The 25,367-nt window shown below is 47.2% G+C and overlaps 1 protein-coding gene across 1 annotated transcript in view; it reads left to right on the top strand.

Moving 5' to 3' along the window:
* The window catches only part of LAMA2 (laminin subunit alpha 2), a 1,107,608-nt gene that overhangs the window by 757,200 nt on the left and 325,041 nt on the right, over nucleotides 1–25,367 (top strand). The window contains exons 27-28 of the mRNA XM_030196530.1: nucleotides 7,583–7,771; nucleotides 7,940–8,067. Of these exons, the coding sequence (XP_030052390.1) occupies nucleotides 7,583–7,771; nucleotides 7,940–8,067 (317 nt within the window). The remainder of the gene's footprint in view (nucleotides 1–7,582; nucleotides 7,772–7,939; nucleotides 8,068–25,367) is intronic.

Raw genomic sequence — 25,367 nt, forward strand, 5'->3', positions numbered from 1 at the left:
GGGGCACTTAATGCGCCACTAACTGGGGAGGAGGTCAAAAGGGTTATTAAAGGGCTTAAATTAGCAAAGGCCCCTGGTCCGGATGGGCTAGGTACGGAGTTTTACAAAATCCTCTAGGATATACTCATTCCTCATTTTATTGATATGTGTGAGGATATTAGAGACTCTCAGGTGATGGGCCCGTCTCTTAATCATGTCTACATTACCGTGTTGCCAAAGCCGGGGAAGGACCTTGAACTGGTGGGTTCCTATCGCCCTATCTCACTAATCAAAATTTAAAGATTCTGGCAGGGGTGCTGGCGGAGAGGCTAGGGGGTTTGCTCCCTCAACTTATACATCTTGATCAAGTGGGTTTTGTACCGGGTCGGTATGCGTCAGCTAATATTTTAAAAGTTTGTTGAGTACTGTGGGATGGGGCAGGGCGTCAAAGCAATATGATCTTGGCCAGTTTAGATGCGGAAAAGACGTTTGATAAGATAGTATGGGAATATCTGTTCTGGGTCTTGGACCGGTTTGGGATTTCGGGAGCTTTTCTGGACTGGGTACGGGTGTTATATAGTAATCCCACTGCTCAACTTCTCATAAATGATGCTCTTACTGAGCAGATTTCTTTGAGCCGGGGCACTAGGCAGGGCTGCCCACTTTCACCTCTTTTGTTTGTGCTCTCTTTGGAACCCTTGGCAGCTAAGATTCGACAGGAAGGAGCATTGGAGGGGGCGACGGTAGGAGACTGCAAATATCGAGTGAACTTATTCACTGATGACATGCTGTTACTCCTAAATAATGCCATGGTTACGTTGCCTATGGTTATGGGGATTATAAGAGCTTTTGGAGAATTTGCGGGTTTACAAATAAACTTTGGGAAATCAGAGGCTTTGCCTGTTAGTAACCCTTGTTGTAGTTCTGCTCTTACTAATTTCCCTCTGGTGTGGGCCCGAACGGGGATAAAATACCTGGGGGTTTATTTGAGTGCTGATTATGAATGGATTTACAGGAAGAATGTCATAGAGAGGTTGGAGCACGTACATCGCTTGTGTGCGCAGTGGAATGACCTTCCAGTGAACTTCATGAGATGGATAGCTCTTGTAAAGACGGTTCTTCTCCTGATTGTTATAGCCCCTGCAAATGGTACCCATACGGGTCCGGACAGAAAGAGAAAAACTTTACCGAAGCATTATCAGCTCATTTTATATGACACTCCAAACGGCCATGTATTGGTTTTGCTAAATTAACTCTAGACAGGTCTAAGGGGGGGGGGGGGGGGGGTATGCCTTCCAGACCTTAGGCTATATAATGTGATGTTGTTAATGAGGTGGATACATGAGATACACACTTTGACTGCTAGGTACGCCTTGCCGGAATTTTGGCAAAGTTGGTGTGCTCCTGTGGACACATTCTATGTATTGCAGGGCAGAGGGAGACGGAAAAGAGGGATAGCAGGTAGGAATCAGTTTGTGCTTAGCTTTAAGTAAGGCCTGGCAATGGTGGAGGATTACAGTGGGGGGAGCGGGGAAGGGTTATCCGTCCTTTCTCTGTTAAATAATCCGGATTTCCTACGGGGATGGGGGAAGGGGCTATTTTCAACGGTGTGAGAGGGGAGGCTGTCGATATTAGGGCACTTGATGGAATTTGGGAGATAGAATTTGCCTTCATTCGATCATATCAAGCGAGCGTGGAGCCTTTCTAACTCTCAATTTTTGCAGGGTTAGAAATTATTACACTTCTGTGGTGCGTGCAGTGGGATCGCAGATGACATTCATTAAACTTGGCAGCTTGTTTTTTAGGCTTGCCTGCTTCATCTAATAGACTTTCTCAATGGGGACGGTTGTTAGGGGACAATAGATCTGCAGCTTATTTGGAGAGTATGGCTTCGTGCTGGAGCTTGGACCTGGGTTTGAGACAATATCTCGGGAATTTCTGGGGAGGGCATTCGGGATGATACCTAAGATTACGGCGAATGTGGTACTTCAGCTCATACAATATAAAATTTTGCATCGAGTGTATATAGCTAGATAGATGGGGAAAATGTTGGGTTTATGGATGATGATTTGTTTATCAAGTGCCACTCAGCTATGGGTAACTTCATTCATTCATTTTGGGGTGCCCGTTGTTTTTTGCAGTTGTGGCGGGGTCTCTGGCGGTCATGAGGGAACGTTAGGGTGGACGTTTGAGTGGTCATACAGCGGTATATTACTGTGTGATGATGGGCAGCTGAAGTAAGAGGGACTTAATGAAACGCAATGTCAGTTTATTTTAACAGCTGTCCTGTTGGTGAAAAAATGTATTTGCAGCAGTGGGCAGATCCTACTCCCCCATCGGTGTCTCAATGGCATTCACTAATGATGGAAATGGTGCATTGGGTCGCGCTGCAATGTTCTATTTCAATGTCTAGCAGACATAGCCTTATCGAGAGGTTTGGAAAAGGTATTCCAGCTTGTCTATGAAGGCAGGTGCTGCAGAGTCTTAGGCGCTTAAAGGGGTGGAGACCTGGGGATGGGCGGGCAGGGAGGTGGGTTTAGAGGGAGGGAAAAAGGGGAGAAAATGTCATGAGGAGAGTGTGGACCATGTGTTATTCGGTACTGATTCTAACAATTACTTTTGCATAAACAGTTGGATAGTGGTGACTTTCCAGTTGCTTTATGGAAGCATTCTTTGATGGTGTGCATTTACTATTTCTTTTCCTATGAATGGTGAATGTTGTGATTTTGTAATTGTTCCATCTACCTTTGACTTAATAAAGATATATTTTTTTAAAACCCTTTAGATCAGGTTTTCTTAACCTGTCCCTCGGGACACACCCAACCAGTCTGGTTGTCTGTATACCCCTAATGAATATACATGAGATACATTTGCACACACTGCCTCCATTATATTCAGATCTCTTTTGTGCATATTCATTGTGGTATCTTGAAAACCAGATTGGCTTGGTGTGTCTTGAGGACTGGGTTGAGAATCCTTGCTTTAGACCAGCACCAGAAGCGGACTGACCATTGGGACAATAGGGCAGTGCGTGAGGGCCCAGAGCAAAAGAGGCCCACTCTCCCCTAGTTTAATCATTTTTGAAAGGTGATTAGGGGCCATGACCCTTAGTGTTCAGGGGCCCAGGTGACTCTCTGTTTGCCCCTGCCGGGTTCAGGTCACTGTCTGCCAGCCCCTTCCCATGGCCCAGGTCATTGTCTGTCTTCCCCCTGCCCCTGCCCAGTCGTTTAGCTACAAATTAATTTCAAAGAGCTCTCGCTTTCTCCTTGACTCTAACTGTTTATTGTGTGCTTGCTTAGCTGGTGGTGAAGTGCAATGTTAGCACTTTTTTCCCCATAGACTCACATTTTCCATTGCTGTAATTTTGAAAAAAAGAAACTGTTAAATTTATAAATGTGCAGTGATCTTTGAAACTACTAGCAAAGCAGAGGCAACAAGCTATTTTTCAACAGCAGTCTGGGGCAACATTTCCTTTAATCATAATGTTACGTAGCTGTGTTTCCAATATAAATCATACACACAGACTTGTCGTCTTTATTGTGCCTAGATTTTTTGTCTGTTAGTTTTGGCATGGTATGTAGTGTGAGCCATCAAATAGCAATTAGTTACTTATGCACAGCGTGTTTTTTCTAGCAAAAAGGTGCCAGTACTCAAATGCCAGGCCTCCCTTCATGGGTAGAGTTATCACTGAGATACCCACCCCACAATAGCCAAGCCCCCTGCAACCAGTCACAGAATCTATGACAAGGCAGAATTGGTGTGTAGAGCCTGAGCTCTTTCATTAATACTTGGGGTCCATGGGTCAATTTTAGCAGACAATGGAAAAGGTGCCGGTACTCAGTACCCCCAAGTACCCCCTCAAAAAAAGCCCTGCTTATGCATATGATTGAATACAAATTCAGAAGCTGCCACACCAACTACTAAAACATCAGATTCAGTGTTTTATAAAATTAATCAGCCCTGGTTTGACCTGCTCATAAACATTTGTATTTTTAGTATATATACACAAAAAATATTTAAGAGGTGATCTTGCAGAAGGGTTGAAATGATTTTTCATTGGGGCCAATATTGAACTGTTGTAGTAGACATTTAGACCAGTGGTTCCCAAACCTGGTCCTAGAGGCACCCAAGCCAGTCAGATTTTCAGGATATCCACAATGAATATTCATGAGAGAGATTTCCATGCACTGCCTCCACCTCATGCAAATCTATATCATGAATATTCAATGTGGATATCCTGAAAACCTGACTGGCTAGGGGCAGTGGCGTAGCCACAGGTGGGTCTGGGTGGACCGGTGCTCACCCACTTAGGGCTCAGGCCCACCCAACAGTAGCACATGTTTAGCAGTAGCTGATGGGGATTCCAAGCTCTACCAGGTGAAGACTTCCCCCTGATGGTAATGAAAATGGTGTGCTCTATGTTACTGGCACCTGTGAATGCTTGGGTTTCAGCGCATGCCTACTGCAGACTGCCAAGGTGGAGAGAAACATTTTCCCACCAGCTTAGATATTTGGGGGGGGGAAGGGGGAGAACACTTGGTGCCCACCCACTTCTTGCCTAGGCCCACCCAAAATCTGATGTCTGGCTACACCCCTGGCTAGGGGTGACTCCAGGACCAGGTTTGGGAACCACCGATTTAGACAAAAAGGCAGCTGCCATTGTTAAATTGAAACCAGATTTCAGCACTGGTGTCTAGATACTGACCAATTCTGAATATCCAGTTTCAGGATGGAGCTGAAAGTGCTATCTGGTTCATGGTGATATTCAGACTGCTAACTAGATAACCTCTAGCTCTACCCTTGGTCCATCCCCAGCACTGTCCAGCTAGTGCTGAGACAGAGGAAATATTCAGCAGCATTATCTGGTTAGTACCGCTGAATATCTCTTTCATTGGCATTTACCTGGTTTGCAGCACCTGCTAACAGATAAGTGCCATTAAATATTGAGCCCATTAAACTTACTCATTCATAAGTGCCTTGTAAAGATGTGTGCTTCTTCTAGAACAGGGTTTCCAGCTAGCTTAATTTTTGCAAAAAGCTAATCCAGTCCTGGTTTTATCCCTTTGCTTGTATTGATTTGTATCTTTGGTATCCGTTTTGGTTTTCCTGAGAGCAGCAGGACTACAAGTCCATGCATGCAAAGGGGATAAGGTTGATCTGTCCTGTAAAGTGCAGGACATGCTAGGTTGAGATCAGTAAACTTCTTTCTAAGGACAGCAAATCAACCAATCAGCCAAAAGAGTTTTCTCTATCTGAGTCGATGAAATAAGCTGTACTTCTTGTCTAATCACACTACAGAGAGCTTCTTCTGGCCCTTCTTTTACTAATTCTTAAAATAGAATAATGCTATTATTGACTGTTATCTGCTGCAAAGTCCATTTTATGCCATGTGAGAGGTGGGGGAGGGGGGCAATTCTATAACTGGGCACCTGCATAAGTTCCTATTCTACAACATAACTTAAACATCCAGGTTCTGTTTTAGAAGACTAGCATCACCCAGCATTGGCACATCTAATATTTAGGTACCCGCAGTTACACCAGCCATAGAGCTGTCATCAATGAAGGTGTGTAAATGCTGCAGGGACACGCATAACATATAGCATTCTGTAAGTTACACGTACAAGTGGGAGCCCCCGGCTATGATTCTCCTCTATATACACCCCCTTGCACAAACATGCTATGTAAGTAAGCAGATATTGTAAGAAGGAAGAGGCTGTCCTACCCTGGTTAGGCCCTAGAGGGCGTAGATCCCTTAAAATGTCCAGGGAAAAGGGCTGGGTGAGTTGCTGAAGGGAGCCAGAAAGGGGAGGTACAGCTGGAGGTCGCTAGGACCGGGGCGAGTCCTGGAGGATAGCTGGAGGTCGCTAGGACCGGGGCGAGTCCTGGAGGATAGCTGGAGGTCGTTAGGACCGGGGAGAGTCCTGGGGATAGAAACAGGTGCAGCAGGTTATGGGCTGGGTCCTGTTTCTATCCCCAGGACTCTCTCCGGTCCTAACGACCTCCAGCTATCCTCCAGGACTCGCCCCGGTCCTAGCGACCTCCAGCTATCCTCCAGGACTCGCCCCGGTTCTAGCGACCTCCAGCTATACCTCCCCTTTCTGGCTCCCTTCAGCAACTCACCCAGCCCTTTTCCCTGGACATTTTAGGGGATCTACGCCCTCTAGGGCCTAACCAGGGTAGGACAGCCTCTTCCTTCTTACATACCCCCACCCTTAAGATATTTGCTGCTCAACCTCAGCCACTCTGTAAGCCTTTTCCACTGAGGAGCAGCAATTCTTCCAAGAGGGCATACATTTTTCCAGGCTCATCCCTGTTCTATCCCTGGGTCTCACCAACCCCCCATCTAGGCTCCTCATCCCCCTCTTAGCACATCCCATGGCCCCGGGCCCCTCCCATTCACCAGGCCCGAGGGGTTTCCGCTGCAGCGGGCCCTTCCTGACCCTCTTCTCCTGCAGCCCCCTCCCGCCTCTTGGGCCACCCGATGCTACCATGAGCCCTCCGAGGGAGGGGTCACCTAGCCCGCCTAGGTCCCTTATCTTTCTCTTAGCACCTCACATGGCTCGGCCCATCCCCCCATTCCCGGGGACCTGAGGTGCCTAGCCGCAGCAGGTCCTGTCTGACCCTCCAACTGCAGCCACCTCCTACCGCCTGGGGCTTCCGACCTCACCACGATCCCTCCGAGAAAGGGATCACCTGACGACTCTTCTCTTAGCACCACCCATGGCCCGGGCCCTTCCCTCTCACTAGGGTGCCCTCCGCTACCATGCTCCCCCCCCAGGCTGGGGCCCATGCAGTAGGTCCCTTTTGACTCTCCCCCTGCAAGTCCCAAAACCTGGTTCTTAATGTTCAGCTTTAATAGATCCCCTCCAGAGGTAGTTGACTCCGGTGAGTGCTCTGGCCTTCTCCTCTCCGGCTTGAACTGCTTCTCCGGCCTCCATCCTTCCTGGCCGTCCGATGGGGTGCCGCCTGCAATCACACAAAACAAGATCCAAGTGTGGCCTGTTTACTCTCCTGGCCCCCTCACTTGTGCTGCACCTCCCTGTGTGTCCAACTCCCCTCCCAGGGAGGGTCTTGTGGCCTCCTCCATCCCCTACAGCCACTCCCAAGCCTCCAGCTATCCCCAGGACTCTCCCCGGTCCTAACGACCTCCAGCTATCCTCCAGGACTCGCCCCGGTCCTAGCGACCTCCAGCTATCCTCCAGGACTCGCCCCGGTCCTAGCGACCTCCATCTATACCTCCCCTTTCTGGCTCCCTTCAGCAACTCACCCAGCCCTTTTCCCTGGACATTTTAGGGGATCTACGCCCTCTAGGGCCTAACCAGGGTAGGACAGCCTCTTCCTTCTTACAATATTTACAAAATAACGCTTAGAGCCCCTGCTAATACTTCTGCTCATAAGTGCACACATATGCATATAACTGCTGGTATTCTAAACATTGACATGCAGAATGCATGCATAAATGTGGGCCCCTAGGTAATGGAATTTCCCTTCCCATATGCAGTAATGCTGTTATCACATATTGTTAGTTAGGAGACTTTTATCTGTTATGGTCCAGGATATCTTCTCAAAATGACCCTGCAATTTCTTTTATTTTGTACTATAGCTAACTGCTTATGGAGGGAAGCTGAAATATGCAATTTACTTTGAAGCTCGAGAGGAGACAGGCCCATCGACCTATGAACCTCAAGTCCTCATTAGAGGTGGCCTTCCCACAGGTCATAAGATTATAATGCGGCACATGGCTGCTCCTCAAATCGGCCAGCTGACCAGGCATGAAATAGAGATGACTGAAGTAAGTGTTAATCAGTCCTATGCTTAGGATTTCATTGCTACTTGATCCTTGAGACTATGGCCTATCCACTCTGCCTGTTTGGATAAGCAGCCTGGATAGGCCATATGGTCTTTATCTGTCTACATTTTTCTGTGTTTTATTAATTGCTTATTGTTTTATTATATTTAGAATGAATGGAAGTATCTGGGTTCTGTGGATGGGAGGTCTGTGACCCGTGAAGATTTCATGGATGTTTTGTATGATATTCAATACATTCTTATCAAAGCGTCATATGGCAGTATCATGAGACAAAGCAGGTAAGTGGTTTCTACATTTTTATGTGTGAAATTTTTTCAAAGGGATTATCCTGGCTAACCTGGTGGCTCAGTGGCATCTCATGTTCACTGCCATGCAAAGGACCCTGGGTCTGATGCTTTTCCATTCAGGTGGGGCTGGAGATGCTGTTGAGGCATAGTTTAGGGGAGGGGCTCATGTTCATGGTTCAGTAGTGACATCTAGTGGCTCCAGGCTTCCGGAAGGAGTTCTAGTGTATGGCCCATGCCTGGGACTGTGTTAATCTGATTGTGAGCTCTTGTGCCCAGGTCGAGGCTTAGGAAGGACCTTGACCAAAGCCTAGGGTAGACCAAACAGGCGCTATGCAATACCACGGGCCACAAAGCCTCGCACACTCAGGAAAATCAACAAGCACCACTCTAAAAGGGAAATAGACCACTCAGGTGGGCTGCAAGGCCGATTGGGAATCCACTCGTACAGAGTACAAGCGTACAGGACACAAGGCCGAACTGGAACTGAATCATATACTAGGGAAGGGAAGGGAAAAGAATGAGGGGTCCCAGAAGGGACTGGAGCTGAAGCAGCGCACACAGTGCCAGGCAGTGACACAAAGGGAAGGGCGACCGTCAAAACTGGCGGATACAGACTACAACCAGAGGGAGAGAATACAAACAAAGGCTGCGTGGAGGGGCATAATTGAACGAAAACGTCTATCTCCATGGGCGTTTATCTCCGAGAACGGGTCCATGAAGGGGCGGACCGAACCGTATTTTCGAAAAAAATAGACGTCCATGTTTTATTCGACAATTTGTGAGCTGGGCGTTTTTGTTTTTCAGTGATAATGGAAAATGAAAGCGCCCAGCTCAAAAACGAATAAATCCAAGGCATTTGTTCGTGGGAGGGGCCAGGATTCGTAGTGCACTGGTCCCCCTCACATGCCAGGACACCAACTGGGCACCCTAGGGGGCACTTTCACAAAAACAAAAAAAAAGTTAAAAGAGCTCCCAGGTGCATAGCACCCTTCCCTTGTGTGTTGAGCCCCCCAAATCCCCCTCAAAACCCACTGCCCACAAGTCTACACCATTATTATAGCCCTAAGGGGTGAAGGGGGGCACCTAGATGTGGGTACAGTGGGTTTGGGGGGGTTGGACGACTAAGCATTAAGCAGCACAATTGTAACAGGTAGGGGGGGATGGGCCTGGGTCCACCTGCCTGAAGTCTACTGCACCCCCTAACAACTGCTCCAGGGACCTGCATACTGCTGCCAGGTAGGTGGGTATGACATTTGAGGGTGAAAATAAAAAGTTGTGAAACATCATGTTTGTGGTGGGAGGGGGTTAGTGACCACTGGGGGAGTCAGGGGAGGTCATCCCCGATTCCCTCTGGTGGTAATCTAGTCATTTAGGGCACTTTTTGGGGCCTTATTTGTGAAAAAACAGGGTCCAGGAAAAGTGCCCTAAATTCTAGCTACAAACGCATACTTTTTTTCCATTATCGGCGAAAGGCGCCCATCTCTCCTCGGCCGATAACCACGCCCCAGTTCCACCTTCGCCACGCCTCTGACACGCCCCCGTCAACTTTGTACGCTTCCGCGATGGAGTGCAGTTGAAAACGTCCAAAATCTGCTTTCCATTATACCGATGTATTCATTTTTGTGAGATAAACGTCTATCTCCCGATTTGGGTCGAAATCTAGGCGTTTTTCTCTTTCAATTATAAGGTGGATAGTAACCCAGGTAGCGGAGGGCAGAGCCCACAGGGAAAAAAGGAAAGCCAGGGTCAGAGCAGGACATTATAGACTTGGAACCAAATAGCTGAGCAGGAAAAAACAGACTGAAGGAAAAGGCTGATAGAATTCCCCAGGCGGAGGAGGGCCAGGACCCACCAGGGCCAAATCAAACACAGTACACCAAGGGCAAAAGCAGACAGAAAGAAAAGGCAGCTTCTAGCTAACTAAAGCTGAAAAGGGGAACAGGGCTCACCAGAGGCAAAAGCAAAAGAGCAAAAGCAGACTACAGAGAAAGGCTGTTTTCAAATAAAAAGACAGGAAAGAAGCAGGGCTCACAAGAGTGCAGAAAGGGTTAAATCAGATAAGAGAGAAAAGCTGCCCAATAGAGGCAGGGCTCACAAGAGACATAAACAATAAACACTGCACACAACCAGTTAAAACAGATACTGAAAAAAACTGCCTAAGAAGGCAGGGCTAGACAAGAGCCCAATACCAAACACTGTACACAAAGGATTAAACAGGCTGGAGGGAAAACTAAACAAACCAAGCAGGAAGGAGCTTACCAAGGACAAGTCAACACCACAGCCAGGCAGGAAGAGAGAGGCAGAGGACAGACAACAGACCCAGCTGCACTGCAGTGAAGTAATCAGGGACAAGCTAGTAACAAGCTGCACCACAGAAACCACAGACAAAGAGAATAATAAACAAACTACAGAGAACACACTTTGTGCCACAAGCACAGACCAAGCAGAAAGAGAGCTCACAGCTGCAAGAGATAGCGCTAAAGCGTTCACTGTAGGGAGAGGTAAGTTTAAATAAGGTCTGACGTCTCCTGCCTCAGAGAGAGGATGATGGGCTCAATGAACCTTTGGTATGACTCAGTTTGGCAAATACTGAGTCCTTGGGCCTTTAATCTAATTTATCTTTATGGTTTTTTTTTATAAATGATCTACAAGAGGCCTTTAAAGTTTTGCTTTTGTTATGGTACATCAGCCATAGCCAACAAGAGAAAGACCCCTGGAAAGTTAACAGCTATCCTGGTTTATGGTGGGATATTTGAGCCAAAGAGGTTCAGAACTCTGTCATATAAGATTAAAGTCTATATTTTCATTAGACTTCTTCCATTTAAGGGACAAAGAAATATTCCTCCTAAGATTATTGAGCAGCCCACTGGAAGCAAAATGCAAGAGCTAGGATAAAGCCCTACAGCACTACAGCCTTTTAGCTTGCTCTTTCCTTTAGGTTAAGCCTAGCTTTCTTGTAGGGCATCTTGATTAAAAAGGGAGAAGTGGAGAAGGGCCAACTATATACAGTGGGGGAAATAAGTATTTGATCCCTTGCTGATTTTGTAAGACTACAATACTGGAGTCTTTTTGTGGTAGAATTGAAGTTTGACTCTGGGAGTTTAGCTTTATCCCCTGATTAGCACTCTCCAATACTGCCAGGACAAATTATTTTATTTCCTACCGCGCCTGGCATTTCTAGCATTAATCGACAATTGGTGCGTGCTGACCGGTCACTGTGCATATAATGCGTAAGTCCTTACCGTTAGATTAATGGGTGGCATTAAGGACTCAGGTCATAAATAGGCGTGCGCTGGTTTCAATTTCACCGCAGACCCTTTTCCCGACCCATTGAATAAAAGCCCTTTTTCCCAGTCATGGTAAAAACTGGCCCAGCGAGTGCCAAAAACACATGCTCCCACTACCACAGTCCACTTTTTGCCATGGCTTAGTAAAAAGGACCTCTTTGTTCTTAAATCTCTTTAACTTCATCTTTGCTCTTAAATCTCTTTAACTTCAAACTGTGCTTTCCATTATCCTGAGTTGCTGGTAGTGCACAAAATAGGACACCATGAACCAGATGATTTATCTTTCTGTCTTTAAACTCTTATCTCTCTTTCCACTTAATCCAAACATCACCTGGGGAAAAGTCCTGCCACACTGCTCCGTTTAGCTGTAGATGTCTCACATTTGCAGGCACATTGGATATATTCTGATTATCTATTTCCTTTCAAATTCCCCAAAATACTTAGAAAGACAAATCTCAGTAGAGCAAGACCCTCTTACACTACTCCTTGCCAAGCTCAGATGTTCTTTCCTGGAATCCCTGGATCTAACCTCATTGAGCCCCAAAACATTCTGCATCGCTGTTTTTATTTCTCTTCTGACTCCCAAGACACCACCCACTTAGGGGATGTCTTCAGAACATTATCTTCCTATTCGTCTGCACTTATATGTAGTCCTTGGTTGCCTTGGTTCCTCCATACTTGCATTAGGCTACTTTGGAGGTAAATTTATATAAGATTTTTACATGTGTTAAGGTCAATTTATATGCATAAATGCATTGTGGCAAGAAGGCACATACTTTGATACAGCCTCCATGATTGGAGTGGAGGTGCAGTCATGATCTATTCAGAAAGGGAGTAGTAATCTGCTCACGGCAGTAAACAGCTTGTAATCCACTTCCAGATGCAGGCTGACCTAATCCCGGATACTCAACATTAGGGCATGCACTGTACCCATTACTGAGTGGAGTGGAGGAGTGGCCTAGTGGTTAGGGTGGTGGACTTTGGTCCTGGGGAACTGAGGAGCTGAGTTCAATTCTCACTTCAGGCACAGGCAGCTCCTTGTGATTCTGGGCAAGTCACTTAACCCTCCATTGCCACATGTAAACCACATTGAGTCTGCCATGAGTGGGAAGGTGCAGGGTACAAATGTAACAAAATATATATATATATCTGAGTATTGTACTAACCTGGAAATTAACTAAGCACCAGCTGATAATCAGACTGGTGCCCTACCGACGTTAGGACAGCTGTTTTGTTGTCCTAACTTTATACACTCACTTAGCTAGTTAGCAGACTGAATATTGCCATTAACTGACTAAGCCGATGCTCTGTCTATGCTCCGCCCTGGCTTACCTGTAACCCAGCTGGTTAGGTGATGGCTAGTTAGTGGGGATATTCAGTGGCATTACCCTGCTAAGTGCCTCTGAATATCCAGGACTTGCTAGTTCTGCAGGGTTTAACCAGACAGGAGCCTCTCCTACCAGGTTAAACCTTTTTGAATATCGACCCTGTACTTTATAAAATAAATGAAAACACATGTACTTTAGGCTAGCTAGGGCTGTACATTGACAAAAAATTGTAATCACATAAAGTGTCCCCCTCACATTTCCACCTGTACAGTGCAATATATAGATAGCAGATGTATAGTCTCAAAACTGACGTATTTCTATTACTAAACTAAAAATAAAATAGAGCTTCTCCAAGGACAAGCAGGCTGAGTTATTCTCACAAGTGGGTCGACGATCCACATCGGCCCAGGAACCGGCATTATGCATAGCAAAAAAAAAGCTTTGCTAGAGCCTTCTGGCGCTCATACAGCGCCGCACTGCGCATACATTGACTGCCTTCCCACCCATCACATGACCACACTCCTCAGTTCTCTTTTTTCTGCGTGAGGAGCAGCAGATTTTTCTGTGGCTCCTTCGCCCGGGAATGAGCCTTCAGTGCTTTTTTTGTGGCATTTTCACCCTATTTTTCCCTTTATTTCTATTTTGTTTTCTTTAAAAAAAATGGTTTCCTTTTATTCTCCCTAGCTTAGTTTTGGCCTGCGTCAAGTTTTCTTTCTTTTTCGTTGCGGCAGTAGTTAGGTCTGCTCGGTCGAGTTTCTTCTCTGTGTGTGCCTTTTTTTCTGACAAAATTGCGGTTTTTGATTTTACCGAAACAGTCTTCCCTTCCATGTCATTGAAGACTCCCAGTGGCTTCAAATGTTGTGCTCAGTGCAACCAGACCATCTCAGGCATAGATACCCATTCCTGGTGTATCCAGTGCCTTGGGCCTGACCATAGCACGGCGAGCTGTCACCTCTCTTTGTATGAAAAAGAGGACACAAATTGCTGGACAGGCTCAGAGGGAAAAACTTTTTGGAGCCAGGTCCAGTCCTTCAGCATCGGCATCGAGGTCGGCGGAGTTGACGCCGGCATTGAGGGAGGCATCGACGTCGGGAGTGGAGGTAGGGATGGCTGCTCAGAGACCCCGACACATTGGGAGCAGTGAGGCATTGAGTGGGTCTCCACCTGTCTCGAGGCTTCCTGCTGTGCAGGCCCCCTGGGACCGACCGTCGTTGGACCCAACCCCAAGGCGTCATGAGGATTCCATGTTGTCCTTGTTGGCACCGAGGAGTCTCGGTGAGGTGTATCAGGTGAAGGCTAAGAAGCACCGACACCGATCTCCTTCGATGCACGGTGCCGGGAGCTCTGAGATGTTGAGGGATCCGGCTCTTGAGAATCGTTGGCGCCGGGAGGACCACTCCCCCTCTATTCAACGGGTGTTGGTGCATCCGTCTCCTAGCAGCCAAGATCCTGCTCCCGCACCCCAGGAGATTAGGCAGCCTGAGCCCATACCGGCCCCACAGCCTGTACCGATGGCGGCTCTCGACAAGCGACTCCGGGCATTGCTTCCAGAGCTTTTGGGGCCTTTATGCAGCGATGTGCATTGGGGGTGCCTGCGCCTACCATGCCTTCCGCTACGGTCCCACCTGGCTCCCAGCCCACGGTGCGGCCCTCGACAATGGTGCCACTTGCGGTCCCAGTGTTGACTGCCACTCGGGCCGGTTCTCCTTTGACGCCGGAGTTGAGACAAGAACCAACTCCTCTACACCGTTCATGAGGCCATGTGTCCTCAAAGTCGAGGCGGGCATGGTCTCAGACATCCCTGAGGGAAGTGTTGTCTGACACCAAGGAACAGCGCTCGTGAAAATGTGAAGAGAATCCTAGGTACTTTTTCTCTGATGAGTCCTTTGGGATCCCTTCAGAACCTTCCCCTCCACCTGAGAGAAGGCAATCACCACCTGAGAGCCTCTCTTTCACCTCGTTTGTGCGAGAAATGGCTGAGGCCATACCCTTCCCAGTAGAAGTGGAGGATATGCCCAGGTCTAAGATGCTGAAGGTCCTGGACTACACCTCTCCACCTAAGGAGGCAGTGATGGCCACCCTGCACGACGTACTCAAGGCAGTCCTCATGCGGCACTGGGTGTCCCATCTGTCTGTCCCTGTGGCCCGCAAAAAGATAGACACCTAGTATCAGATCCACAGGGAACCTGGATTGGAGAGGTCTCAGTTACCCCACAACTCCATGATGGTGGATGCCGCTCTCAAGAGAGACAAGAGTACTAGGGACTATGCCTCAGCTCCCACAGGCAGAGAAGCTAGAACCTTGGACTCATAAGTACATAAGTACATAAGTAGTGCCATACTGGGAAAGACCAAAGGTCCATCTAGCCCAGCATCCTGTCACCGACAGTGGCCAATCCAGGTCAAGGGCACCTGGCACGCTCCCCAAACGTAAAAACATTCCAGACAAGTTATACCTAAAAATGCGGAATTTTTCCAAGTCCATTTAATAGCGGTCTATGGACTTGTCCTTTAGGAATCTATCTAACCCCTTTTTAAACTCCGTCAAGCTAACCGCCCGTACCACGTTCTCCGGCAACGAATTCCAGAGTCTAATTACACGTTGGGTGAAGAAAAATTTTCTCCGATTCGTTTTAAATTTACCACACTGTAGCTTCAACTCATGCCCTCTAGTCCTAGCATTTTTGGATAGCGTGAACAGTCGCTTCACATCCACCCGATCCATTCCACTCATTATTTTATACACTTCTATCATATCTCCCCTCAGCCGTCTCTTCTCCAAGCTGAAAAGCCCTAGCCTTCTCAGCCTCTCTTCATAGGAAAGTCGTCCCATCCCCACTATCATTTTCGTCGCCCTTCGCTGTACCTTTTCCAATTCTACTATATCTTTTTTGAGATACGGAGACCAGTACTGAACACAATACTCCAGGTGCGGTCGCACCATGGAGCGATACAACGGCATTATAACATCCGCACACCTGGACTCCATACCCTTCCTAATAACACCCAACATTCTATTCGCTTTCCTAGCCGCAGCAGCACACTGAGCAGAAGGTTTCAGCGTATCATCGACGACGACACCCAGATCCCTTTCTTGATCCGTAACTCCTAATGCGGAACCTTGCAAGACGTAGCTATAATTCGGGTTCCTCTTACCCACATGCATCACTTTGCACTTGTCAACATTGAACTTCATCTGCCACTTGCACGCCCATTCTCCCAGTCTCGCAAGGTCCTCCTGTAATCGTTCACATTCCTCCTGCGACTTGACGACCCTGAATAATTTTGTGTCATCGGCGAATTTAATTACCTCACTAGTTATTCCCATCTCTAGGTCATTTATAAATACATTAAAAGCAACGGACCCAGCACAGACCCCTGCGGGACCCCACTAACTACCCTCCTCCACTGAGAATACTGGCCACGCAATCCTACTCTCTGCTTCCTATCTTTCAACCAGTTCTTAATCCATAATAATACCCTACCTCCGATTCCATGGCTCTGCAATTTCTTCAGGAGTCTTTCGTGCGGCACTTTGTCAAACGCCTTCTGAAAATCCAGATATACAATATCAACCGGCTCCCCATTGTCCACATGTTTGCTTACCCCCTCAACAAAATGCATTAGATTGGTGAGGCAAGACTTCCCTTCACTAAATCCGTGCTGACTTTGTCTCATCAGTCCATGTTTTTGTATATGCTCTGCAATTTTATTCTTAATAATAGCCTCCACCATCTTGCCCGGCACCGACGTCAGACTCACCGGTCTATAATTTCCCGGATCTCCTCTGGAACCCTTCTTAAAAATCGGAGTAACATTGGCTACCCTCCAGTCTTCCGGTACTACACTCGATTTTAGGGACAGATTGCATATTTCTAACAGTAGCTCCGCAAGTTCATTTTTTAGTTCTATTAATACTCTGGGATGAATACCATCAGGTCCCGGTGATTTACTACTCTTCAGCTTGCTGAACTGACCCATTACATCCTCCAAGGTTACAGAGAATTTGTTTAGTTTCTCCGACTCCCCCGCTTCAAATATTCTTTCCGGCACCGGTGTCCCCCCCAAATCCTCCTCGGTGAAGACCGAAGCAAAGAATTCATTTAATTTCTCCGCTACGGCTTTGTCCTCCTTGATCGCCCCTTTAACACCATTTTCGTCCAGCGGCCCAACCGACTCTTTGGCCGGTTTCCTGCTTTTAATGTATCTAAAAAAATTTTTACTATGTATTTTTGCTTCCAACGCTAATTTCTTCTCAAAGTCCTTTTTTGCCCTCCTTATCTCCGCTTTGCATTTGGCTTGGCATTCCTTATGATCTATCCTGTTACTTTCAGTTGGTTCTCTTCTCCACTTTCTGAAGGATTGTTTTTTGGCTCTAATGATTTCCTTTATCTTACTGTTTAGCCACGCCGGCTGACGTTTAGTCTTTTTGGGGAGACTCTTTGGGGAGAAAGATGTATGAGGCCGCTATGCTCATCGCCCTTATTCAATCGTACCAGCTGTTCACGAGCATCTACTTGCGGAACTCGGTGAGGCAGCTGTCTGACTTGGTCGATGTGCTCCCTCCGGAGCAGGCTGAACCTTTTCGCCAGCTGGTCAAGCAGCAGAAGGCATGTTGCAACTTTTTGGCAAGGGACACTTACGACACCTTTGATGTGGTATCCAGGATTTCTGCCCAGGGTATAGCGACACACAGACTCTCATGGCTGCATGTCTCTGACTTGGACATTCAGTCCAGCAGAGAATAGTGGATGCCCCTTGCCGGGGAATAATCTTTTTGGAGAGAAGATAGAAGAACTGGTTGACCAGATCAAGAAGAATACAGATGCTATATCTTCTCTCTCCTGGCTGGAGCCTTCTGCAACCACCTTCTCATCCAGGAGCTATTTTGGTGGGGCATGGAGTCCTTCTTATGCCTACACTAGGCATAAGTACACTCCAGTAGCTCACCAGCCTGCTCAGGCTATGTCACGCCTCTCACCTTGCCGGTGATGGCGCTCCTGGGGCGCTGTCCTCCACCGTTCTTTGAGGCCGGGGTTCCCTTCTGCGACGCTGCTCCCACCTGTTCGCCAGCGGGTGCGCATGCTCAATCGGCGTCCTCTCCCACGCTGCTTCCTCTCTCTGTCAGTGCGTCTCTTCTCTTCCGACGGATGCTGGCTGGGCACTGTCAGCATGCTGGGTTCTCTGCCCCACCTCTCAACTCTTCGAATTCATTGTGTGTCCTGGCTCTCTACCCTGGCTACCTATGGACTCTCCCTTGCTCTTTCTCTGCCTCTCCTATTGGTGAACCTCGGGGTTGCTCAGCTGCCAAGCGGAGTCCGGGTGTGTATCATCACACTCAGCAGTGCGCTACTTGGTACAAGAACTCACAAGTCTGACAGGCTACACCCCAGAGCGCTCATTCTCATCAACAGTGTAGCCTAAGGCCCCTGCAGCTCCCCAGAAAAAGCAAGGGACAGGCTTTTGACTGGCTCCGGCACAGCATAGCCACCATAAAAGTGTCCATGCCAGGCGACTTACCGGTTGGGGGGAGGTTAAACTTTTTTCACCAAAGGTGGCTTCTCATAACATTTGACTGGTGGATTCTTCAAATAGTCTGGTTGGGATACACCCTCAATCTGGTATCCAAACCTCCAAATTGCCCACCCGAGAGCCCACTCATTCAGCTCTCAACACAAGCAGGCACTTGCAGAGGAACTCTCCGTGCCCATTCATTCTGCTCTCAACACCAGCAGGTACTTGCAGAGGAACTCTCCGCCCTTCTAAAGGCCCATGCGGTTGAACCCATTCTACCAGGGGAAGAAGAGCAGGAATTCTATTCCAGGTACTTTCTTGTGCAGAAGAAAACAGGGGGGATGCGTCCCATCCTAGACCTGAGTGCCCTGAACAAATTCCTAGTTCAAGAAAAGTTCAGGATGGTTTCCCTAGGCACGCTTCTTCCTATGATTCAGCAAAACGATTGGCTATGCTCTCTGGACTTAAAGAATGCATACACCCACATCCCGATACTTCCAGCTCACAGGAGGTATCCTCGATTTGGCTTGGGAACACATCATTTTCAGTACCGCATACTGCCTTTTGGCCTCGTGTCGGCTCCCAAGTTTTTAGCAAATGTCTAGCGGTAGTCGCAGCATCACTACACAGACTAGGAGTGCATGTGTCCCTTATCTCGAACGATTGGCTGGTGAAAAGCACCTCGAAGGAAGGTGCTTAGGAGTCCATGTGGAATACTCTCCAGGTGCTTCAGCTACTAGGATTCATAATAAACTACCCCAAGTCCCATCTCCTCCCTGTCCCAACAATTGGAATTCATAGAAGCTCTGCTCGACACACACTGTCTTCCGGAGACGCGTGAAGACAATCTTCTGTTCCTCGCGTCCAAGGTTCAAACCTCACAGCAGGTTAGAGCTCGGCAGATGTTGAGATTGTTGGGCCACATGGCTTCACATCAGATCTGCTCAATAGACCCTGGCTTCTCAGTGGTATCAAGCCACAGGGAGCCTAGAAGATGTCATCTGAGTGTCCCCAGAGCTTGTATGCTCTCTTCAGTGGTAGACAATTTGGTCCATCTGACCTTGGGACTTCCATTTTAAATACCTCAGCCACAAAAAGTGCTGACCGACAGATGCATCACTCATGGGGTGGGAGCGCATGTAGATGGACTTCACACTCAAGGAGCCTGCGCCCTCCAGGAAACAGGTCTTCAGATCAACCTTCTGGAGCTCCGGGTGATCTGGAATGCTCTCAAGGCTCTCAGAGATTGGCTGTCCAACCAAATTATCCTAATTCAAATAGACAACCAGTTTGCCATGCATTACACCAACAAGCAGGGGTCACCGGTTTTTGCCCAGTGTGTCAGGAAGCTGTCCAGATGTGGCTCTGGGCATGCTGTCAGGGCATGTTTCTACAAGCCACTTATCTGGCAGGCGTAAACAACAGTCTGGCCGACAGACTGAGCAGGATAATGCAACCTCACGAGTGGTCTTTGAACATGGGCATAGCCTGCAAGATCTTCCGAGTGTTGGGCACCCTCTTAGTGGATCTTTTTGCCACTCCACTCAATCACAAGGTCCCTCAGTTCTGTTCCAGGCTTCAGGTCCTCGACTGACTAGCATCAGATACCTTTCTCTTTCATTGGGGAACAGGCCTTCTGTACGCGTATCCTCTGATACCTCTGGTGGGAAAGACTTTGTTGAAACTCATGCAAGACTGTGGAACCATGATTCTGATCGCACCTTACTGGCCATGTCAGATTTGGTTCCCTCTTCTTCTGGAATTATCCTCCAAAGAACCATGGAGATTGGAGTATTTTCCAACCCTCATCATTCGGAACAAGGGGGTTGATTCTACATCCTAACCTCCAGTCTTTGGCTCTCACAGACTGGATGTTGAGAGCCTAGAATTTGCTTCCTTGGGTCTTTTGGAGGGTGTCTCCCGGGTCTTGCTGGCTTCCAGGAAAGATTCCACTAAGAGGTGTTATTCTTTTAAATGTAGGAGGTATGACTTCTGGTGTGACAGCAAAGCCATAGATCCCCTTTCTTGTCCTACACAGATCCTGCCTGAATACCTTCTACACTTATCAGACACTGGTCTCAAGACCAACTCCATAAGGATTCGCCTTAGTGCAATTAGTGCTTATCATCAGCATGTAGAAGGTAAGCATATCTCTGGACAACCTTTAGTTGTTCGCTTCATGAGAGGTTTGCCTTTGTCAAAGTCCCCTGTCAAACCTCCGCCAGTGTCATGGGATCTCAACATCATTCTCACCCAGCTGATGAAAGCTCCTTTTGAGCCACTGAACTTCTGCCATCTGAAGTACTTGACCTGGAAGGTTGTTTTTTTGGTGGCTGTTACTTCAGCTCATAGAATCAATGAGCTTCAGGTCTTGGTAATGGATGCACCTTATACTAAGTTTCATCACAACAGAGTAGTCCTCCGCATGCATCCTAAGTTCCTGCTGAAGGTGGTGTCAGAGTTCCATCTAAACCAGTCGATTGTCTTGCCAACATTTTTTCCTCATCCTCGTGCCCACCCTGGCGAAAGCAGCTTGCACACCTTGGACTGCAAGAGGGTGCTGGCCTTTTACATGGAAAGGACAAAGCCCTTCAGACAGTCCACCCAGTTGTTTGTATCCTTTGATCCCAACAGGAGGGGAGTCACCATCAGTAAACACACCATTTTCAGTTGGCTAGCAGATTGCATTTCCTTCGCTTATGCCCAAGCTGGGCTGACTCTGGCAGGTCATGTCATGGCTCATAATGTCAGAGCCATGGCTGCATCGGTAGCTTACTTGAAGTCAGCCTCCATTGAAGAAATTTGCAAAGCTGCGACATAGTCTTCAGTCCACACATTCACATCTCATTACTGCCTTGAGCAGGATACCTGGTGCAATAGCTAGTTCGGGCAATCAGTGTTGCAGAATCTATTTGGGGTTTAGAATCCAACTCCACCCTCCTAGGCCCGTTTTGTTCTGTTCCAGGCTGCATTCTCAGCTAGTTTGTATATAGTTCCAGGTTAATCTATGTTACGTCCTTGCTGTTGCGAGGCCCAATTGACCAATGTTTGTTGTGTTGGGTGAGCCTGTATGCTAGGGATACCCTACGTGAGAATAACTCAGCCTGCTTGTCCTCGGAGAAAGCGAAGACACTTACTGTAACAGGTATTCTCCGAGGACAGCAGGATGATCATTCTCACAATCCTGCCCACTTCCCCTTAGAATTGTTTCTTTTCTTTTATTTATGTTTGTGGAATTAACTGAGGAGCGTGGGCGGGAAGGCATTCCGTGCATGCACAGTGCGACGCTGCACGCACATCAGAAGGCTCTAGCAAAGCTTTTTTCTTTGTTATGCATAATGCCGTTTCCTGGGCTGATGCAGGTCGTCAACCCACTTGTGAGAATGATCAGCCTGCTGTCCTCGGAGAATACCTGCTACAGGTAAGTATCTTCACCTTACCCTTGTTGTCTGGTGATTTTTATCTTTCCAGTCATCTCGTTCCTTGTCTCTGGTTCTGCTTCCCTGTGCTCTGAAATCTACTTCCAGGGCCTTCTGTCTATTCATTATTTTTTTTTTTGTTTTGTTTTCTCTTCTTTCTCATCCTACCCTATTCCGTCTTTCAATTTGAACTTTCATTCATTTTACTTCCTCCTTTTCAAATCTGTCTAGTTTCCATCTCTTCCCTTCCCTTCTCCTCCATTCATGGGCACCATCTCCTCCTGTCTCTCTTCTCTCCCCTCCATGGGCACTGTCTCTTCCCTCCCTGCCACGATCACTATCTCCCTTATTTTTCCATCCCTCTCAAACACATTTCTCTCTCTCTCTGCCCTCTTTCTACTAGCAAATCTTCCTGCACTCCTAAACCCTGAATTTCCCCCATCCCCACCCCATTTCTATTCTCTCTCTCTCTCTCTTTCTCCCAAATCTTTCTGCATATTGAACCCCAAACTCTCTAAGGTCCATGTTGTCTCTCTCTTTTTACCCCGCCCTTCTCAGCCCTCCGACTTTGCCTTTAGCACTGCAACGCTGAAGGCATGCTGGTTCTTTCAATCGCTCAAAGCCTCTCTCCGTAGCATCCCACCCTGAAACAGGAAGTTCTGTCCGAGGAGGCAGGACACTATGGAGAGAGAGGCTTTGGGGAGCTGAAAGAAGCAGCATGCCTTTACCCTTCAGCGTTGCAGTGCTAAAGGCAAAGTCTAAGGGCCGAGAGGGTCAGGTAAGAGGCAGGTTAACACTTCTGGGCCCCAGTGCTGCCTAGAGCCTCTCCTGCCTTGCCCTGGACCCGAAGTGCTGCGGACTCATACCTCCATGGTTAATTTCGGGTCATAGGTGTGTTCTCCTTGCCTTCCCCAAACTGCTTGGAAGCACAGCAGCAGCGCCAACCCAGACCTGGGGCCTAGCAGCCAATCTCTTTAGCCCAGGTGAGCCCGTGAAAGGGAGCAAGACCTGTCATCGTGGGTGAGCCAGACCTCATGGGCACCTTTGTGTCTTTGAAAAATAGACTTCACATAGGTCCATATTAACACTACTGTGATCCCTCCACACCAAGTTATAAAAGACCATAAGCCTTGATTTACTTGTGAATAATAGTGGGTGTTAAAATTTCAGAATACAAAAGCCATCAAAAGCAACCCAGACAAATTCATGAAAACAGATTTGTTTAACTGACTTGGAAACTGCTGAATAGTTTTCCCTGCCAGTATTAAACTGACAAACAATGAGGAATGCATTAATAACAAAAACACCACAAGTGAAAATTATAAGTGCTATTTGTTTTACAAGACATTGGTTAACTCGGTGTCAGTTCTGTTGGTGCCTGGAGTGAGTGAGGGGTGACGGAAGGATAATATAAATGCATTCAGGGACTGCAGCCTGTATATGTGCTTTTATGGATGTACCATAAGCAGAGAGATTCTGCCATAGTCAGAAATGATGTTAGAATATGAGAATATTGAAATATTTTGCAGAATTATTCTTTTTACATAGGAATATATAAATCAAGCATTTAGAAACCAACTGCACCCCCCCCCCCCCACACTGAACAAAGAATTATTAATTCCACTTGAATGTTTCCTCCTTTATTTAGAGTAGCTTTCTTTGGGGAGGGGGGGGGTCATTTAATGTTTTATGGATACCACTGTAAAATAAAGCGGTATGTTATGAACTCAGTTATATCAGCCCAGAACACGTGGAGGGGCATAACCAAAAGGGGCGCCCAAGTTTTCCTGAGCAGTGAAGGGGCGGGGAAACCCGTATTATCGAAACAAGATGGGCGTCCATCTTTCGTTTCGATAATACGGTCAGGGACGCCCAAATCGCGAAATTTAGGTTGACCTTAGAGATGGTCGTCCCTGATTTTCGGTGATAACGGAAACCGAGGACGCCCATCTCAGAAACGACCAAATCCAAGACATTTGGTCGTGGGAGGAGCCAGCATTCGTAGTGCACTGGTCCCCCTCACATGCCAAGACACCAACCGGGAACTCTAGGGGGCACTGCAGTGGACTTCAGAAATTGTTCCCAGGTGCATAGCTCCCTTACCTTGTGTGCTGAGCCCCCCCCCCCCCAAAACCCAATACCCACAACTGTACACCACTAGCATAACCATTATGGGTGAAGGGGGGCACCTAGATGTGGGTACAGTGGATTTCTGGTGGGTTTTGAAGGGCTCACATTTACCACCACAAATGTAACAGGTAGGGGGGTGGGCCTGGGTCCACCTGCCTGAAGTGCACTGCACCCACTAAAGCTGCTCCAGGGACCTGCATACTGCTGTCATGGAGCTGAGTGATATTTGAGGCTGGCATCGAGGCTGGAAAAAATATTTTTAAATTTTTTTGAGGGTGGGAGGGGGTTAGTGACCACTGGGGGGAGTAAGGGAAGGTCATCCCCGATTCCCTCCGGTGGTCATCTGGTCATTTAGGGCACATTTTTGTGGCTTTGTCGAAAGAAAAAAAGGACTAGGTAAAGTCGTCCAAGTGTTTGTCAGGGACACCCTTCTTTTTTTCCATTATGGGTTCAGGACGCCCATGTGTTAGACATGCCCCAGTCTCCCCTTCGCTATGCTTCCGACACGCCCCCGTGAACTTTGGTCGTCCCCACAACGGAAAGCAGTTGAGGACGCCTAAAATTGGCTTTCGATTATGCCGATTTGGGCAACCCTGTGAGAAGGACGCCCATCTTGCGATTTGTGTCGAAAGATGGGTGCCCTTCTCTTTCAAAAATAAGCCTGATAGCATTTCAAATTGCCCTTGGCCTCAGAGTGATAGATTGTAATTTTAAATAATCCTTCCTGGCTACTGCTAGATTAATTTTCCTTTTTTGTCGCATGGTGCCCAACTTCGAGCCTGGTTGTAATATTTTTAATTATTTTCAAAGCACACAGTGATTGGGAAGCAGCCTCCTGTTAGGAGTGCACCACACTGCAATAGAGTACCACTCTCATATAACCAGTAGCTTTCCAGTGCCACGCGTTATTATCATGGAAATCCAGCTCTTCAGTTGTAAATAGTCTGCTGTATGGAATCTATTTCCTTTCTAACATTTATGGAAAAGTATTCATTAGGCATCATCTGTCATTAACTGTGTTTACTCTGAAAAAGACATAATGCAGTGCTGTGGAAATTAAAAACAAACAAACAAACACTTCCTTAGGATCTTAGTTGCAGTCTTTTATTAAAATACCATCCAGTGTTTTATATTTCAGGCTGCTCATAAATCATAAACTCAGGTAACAGAAGCCACAGGGATGGAAGTAATGCAAGTTGTTACAATCGTATGACTACTTCTTCTGAACTGAGGAAATGCTATAAATTATGTACCATACTGCATATATAATGGGGCAATTTTCAGCAGCGATGGTCAGTGTTTAAATGTAAATGCTGGTCTGGTGTTTAATTTTACAGTATATATGAGCAGCCCCATTTTAAACAGATCATAGAAGTAGGAATTGAGATGTGCAGGTCAGTGCGTCTCAAGTGTCACCAGAATTTTAGAACAGAATCTGGCGATGTAGAGCCTGTTCTGAAATACAGGAGAAATAAACATTTATGCACTGAATATATGCAGCAAAAACATCCATTTTATAAAAAATATATAGAATATCGATGTGTTGAAAATCAGCACATACCTGGCTATGTTGTACAGTGGTAATATGAAGGAGTCTTCCATGCACAATGAAG

The sequence above is a fragment of the Microcaecilia unicolor genome, chromosome 3, assembly GCF_901765095.1.
Source record: "Microcaecilia unicolor chromosome 3, aMicUni1.1, whole genome shotgun sequence".
NCBI lineage: Eukaryota > Metazoa > Chordata > Amphibia > Gymnophiona > Siphonopidae > Microcaecilia > Microcaecilia unicolor.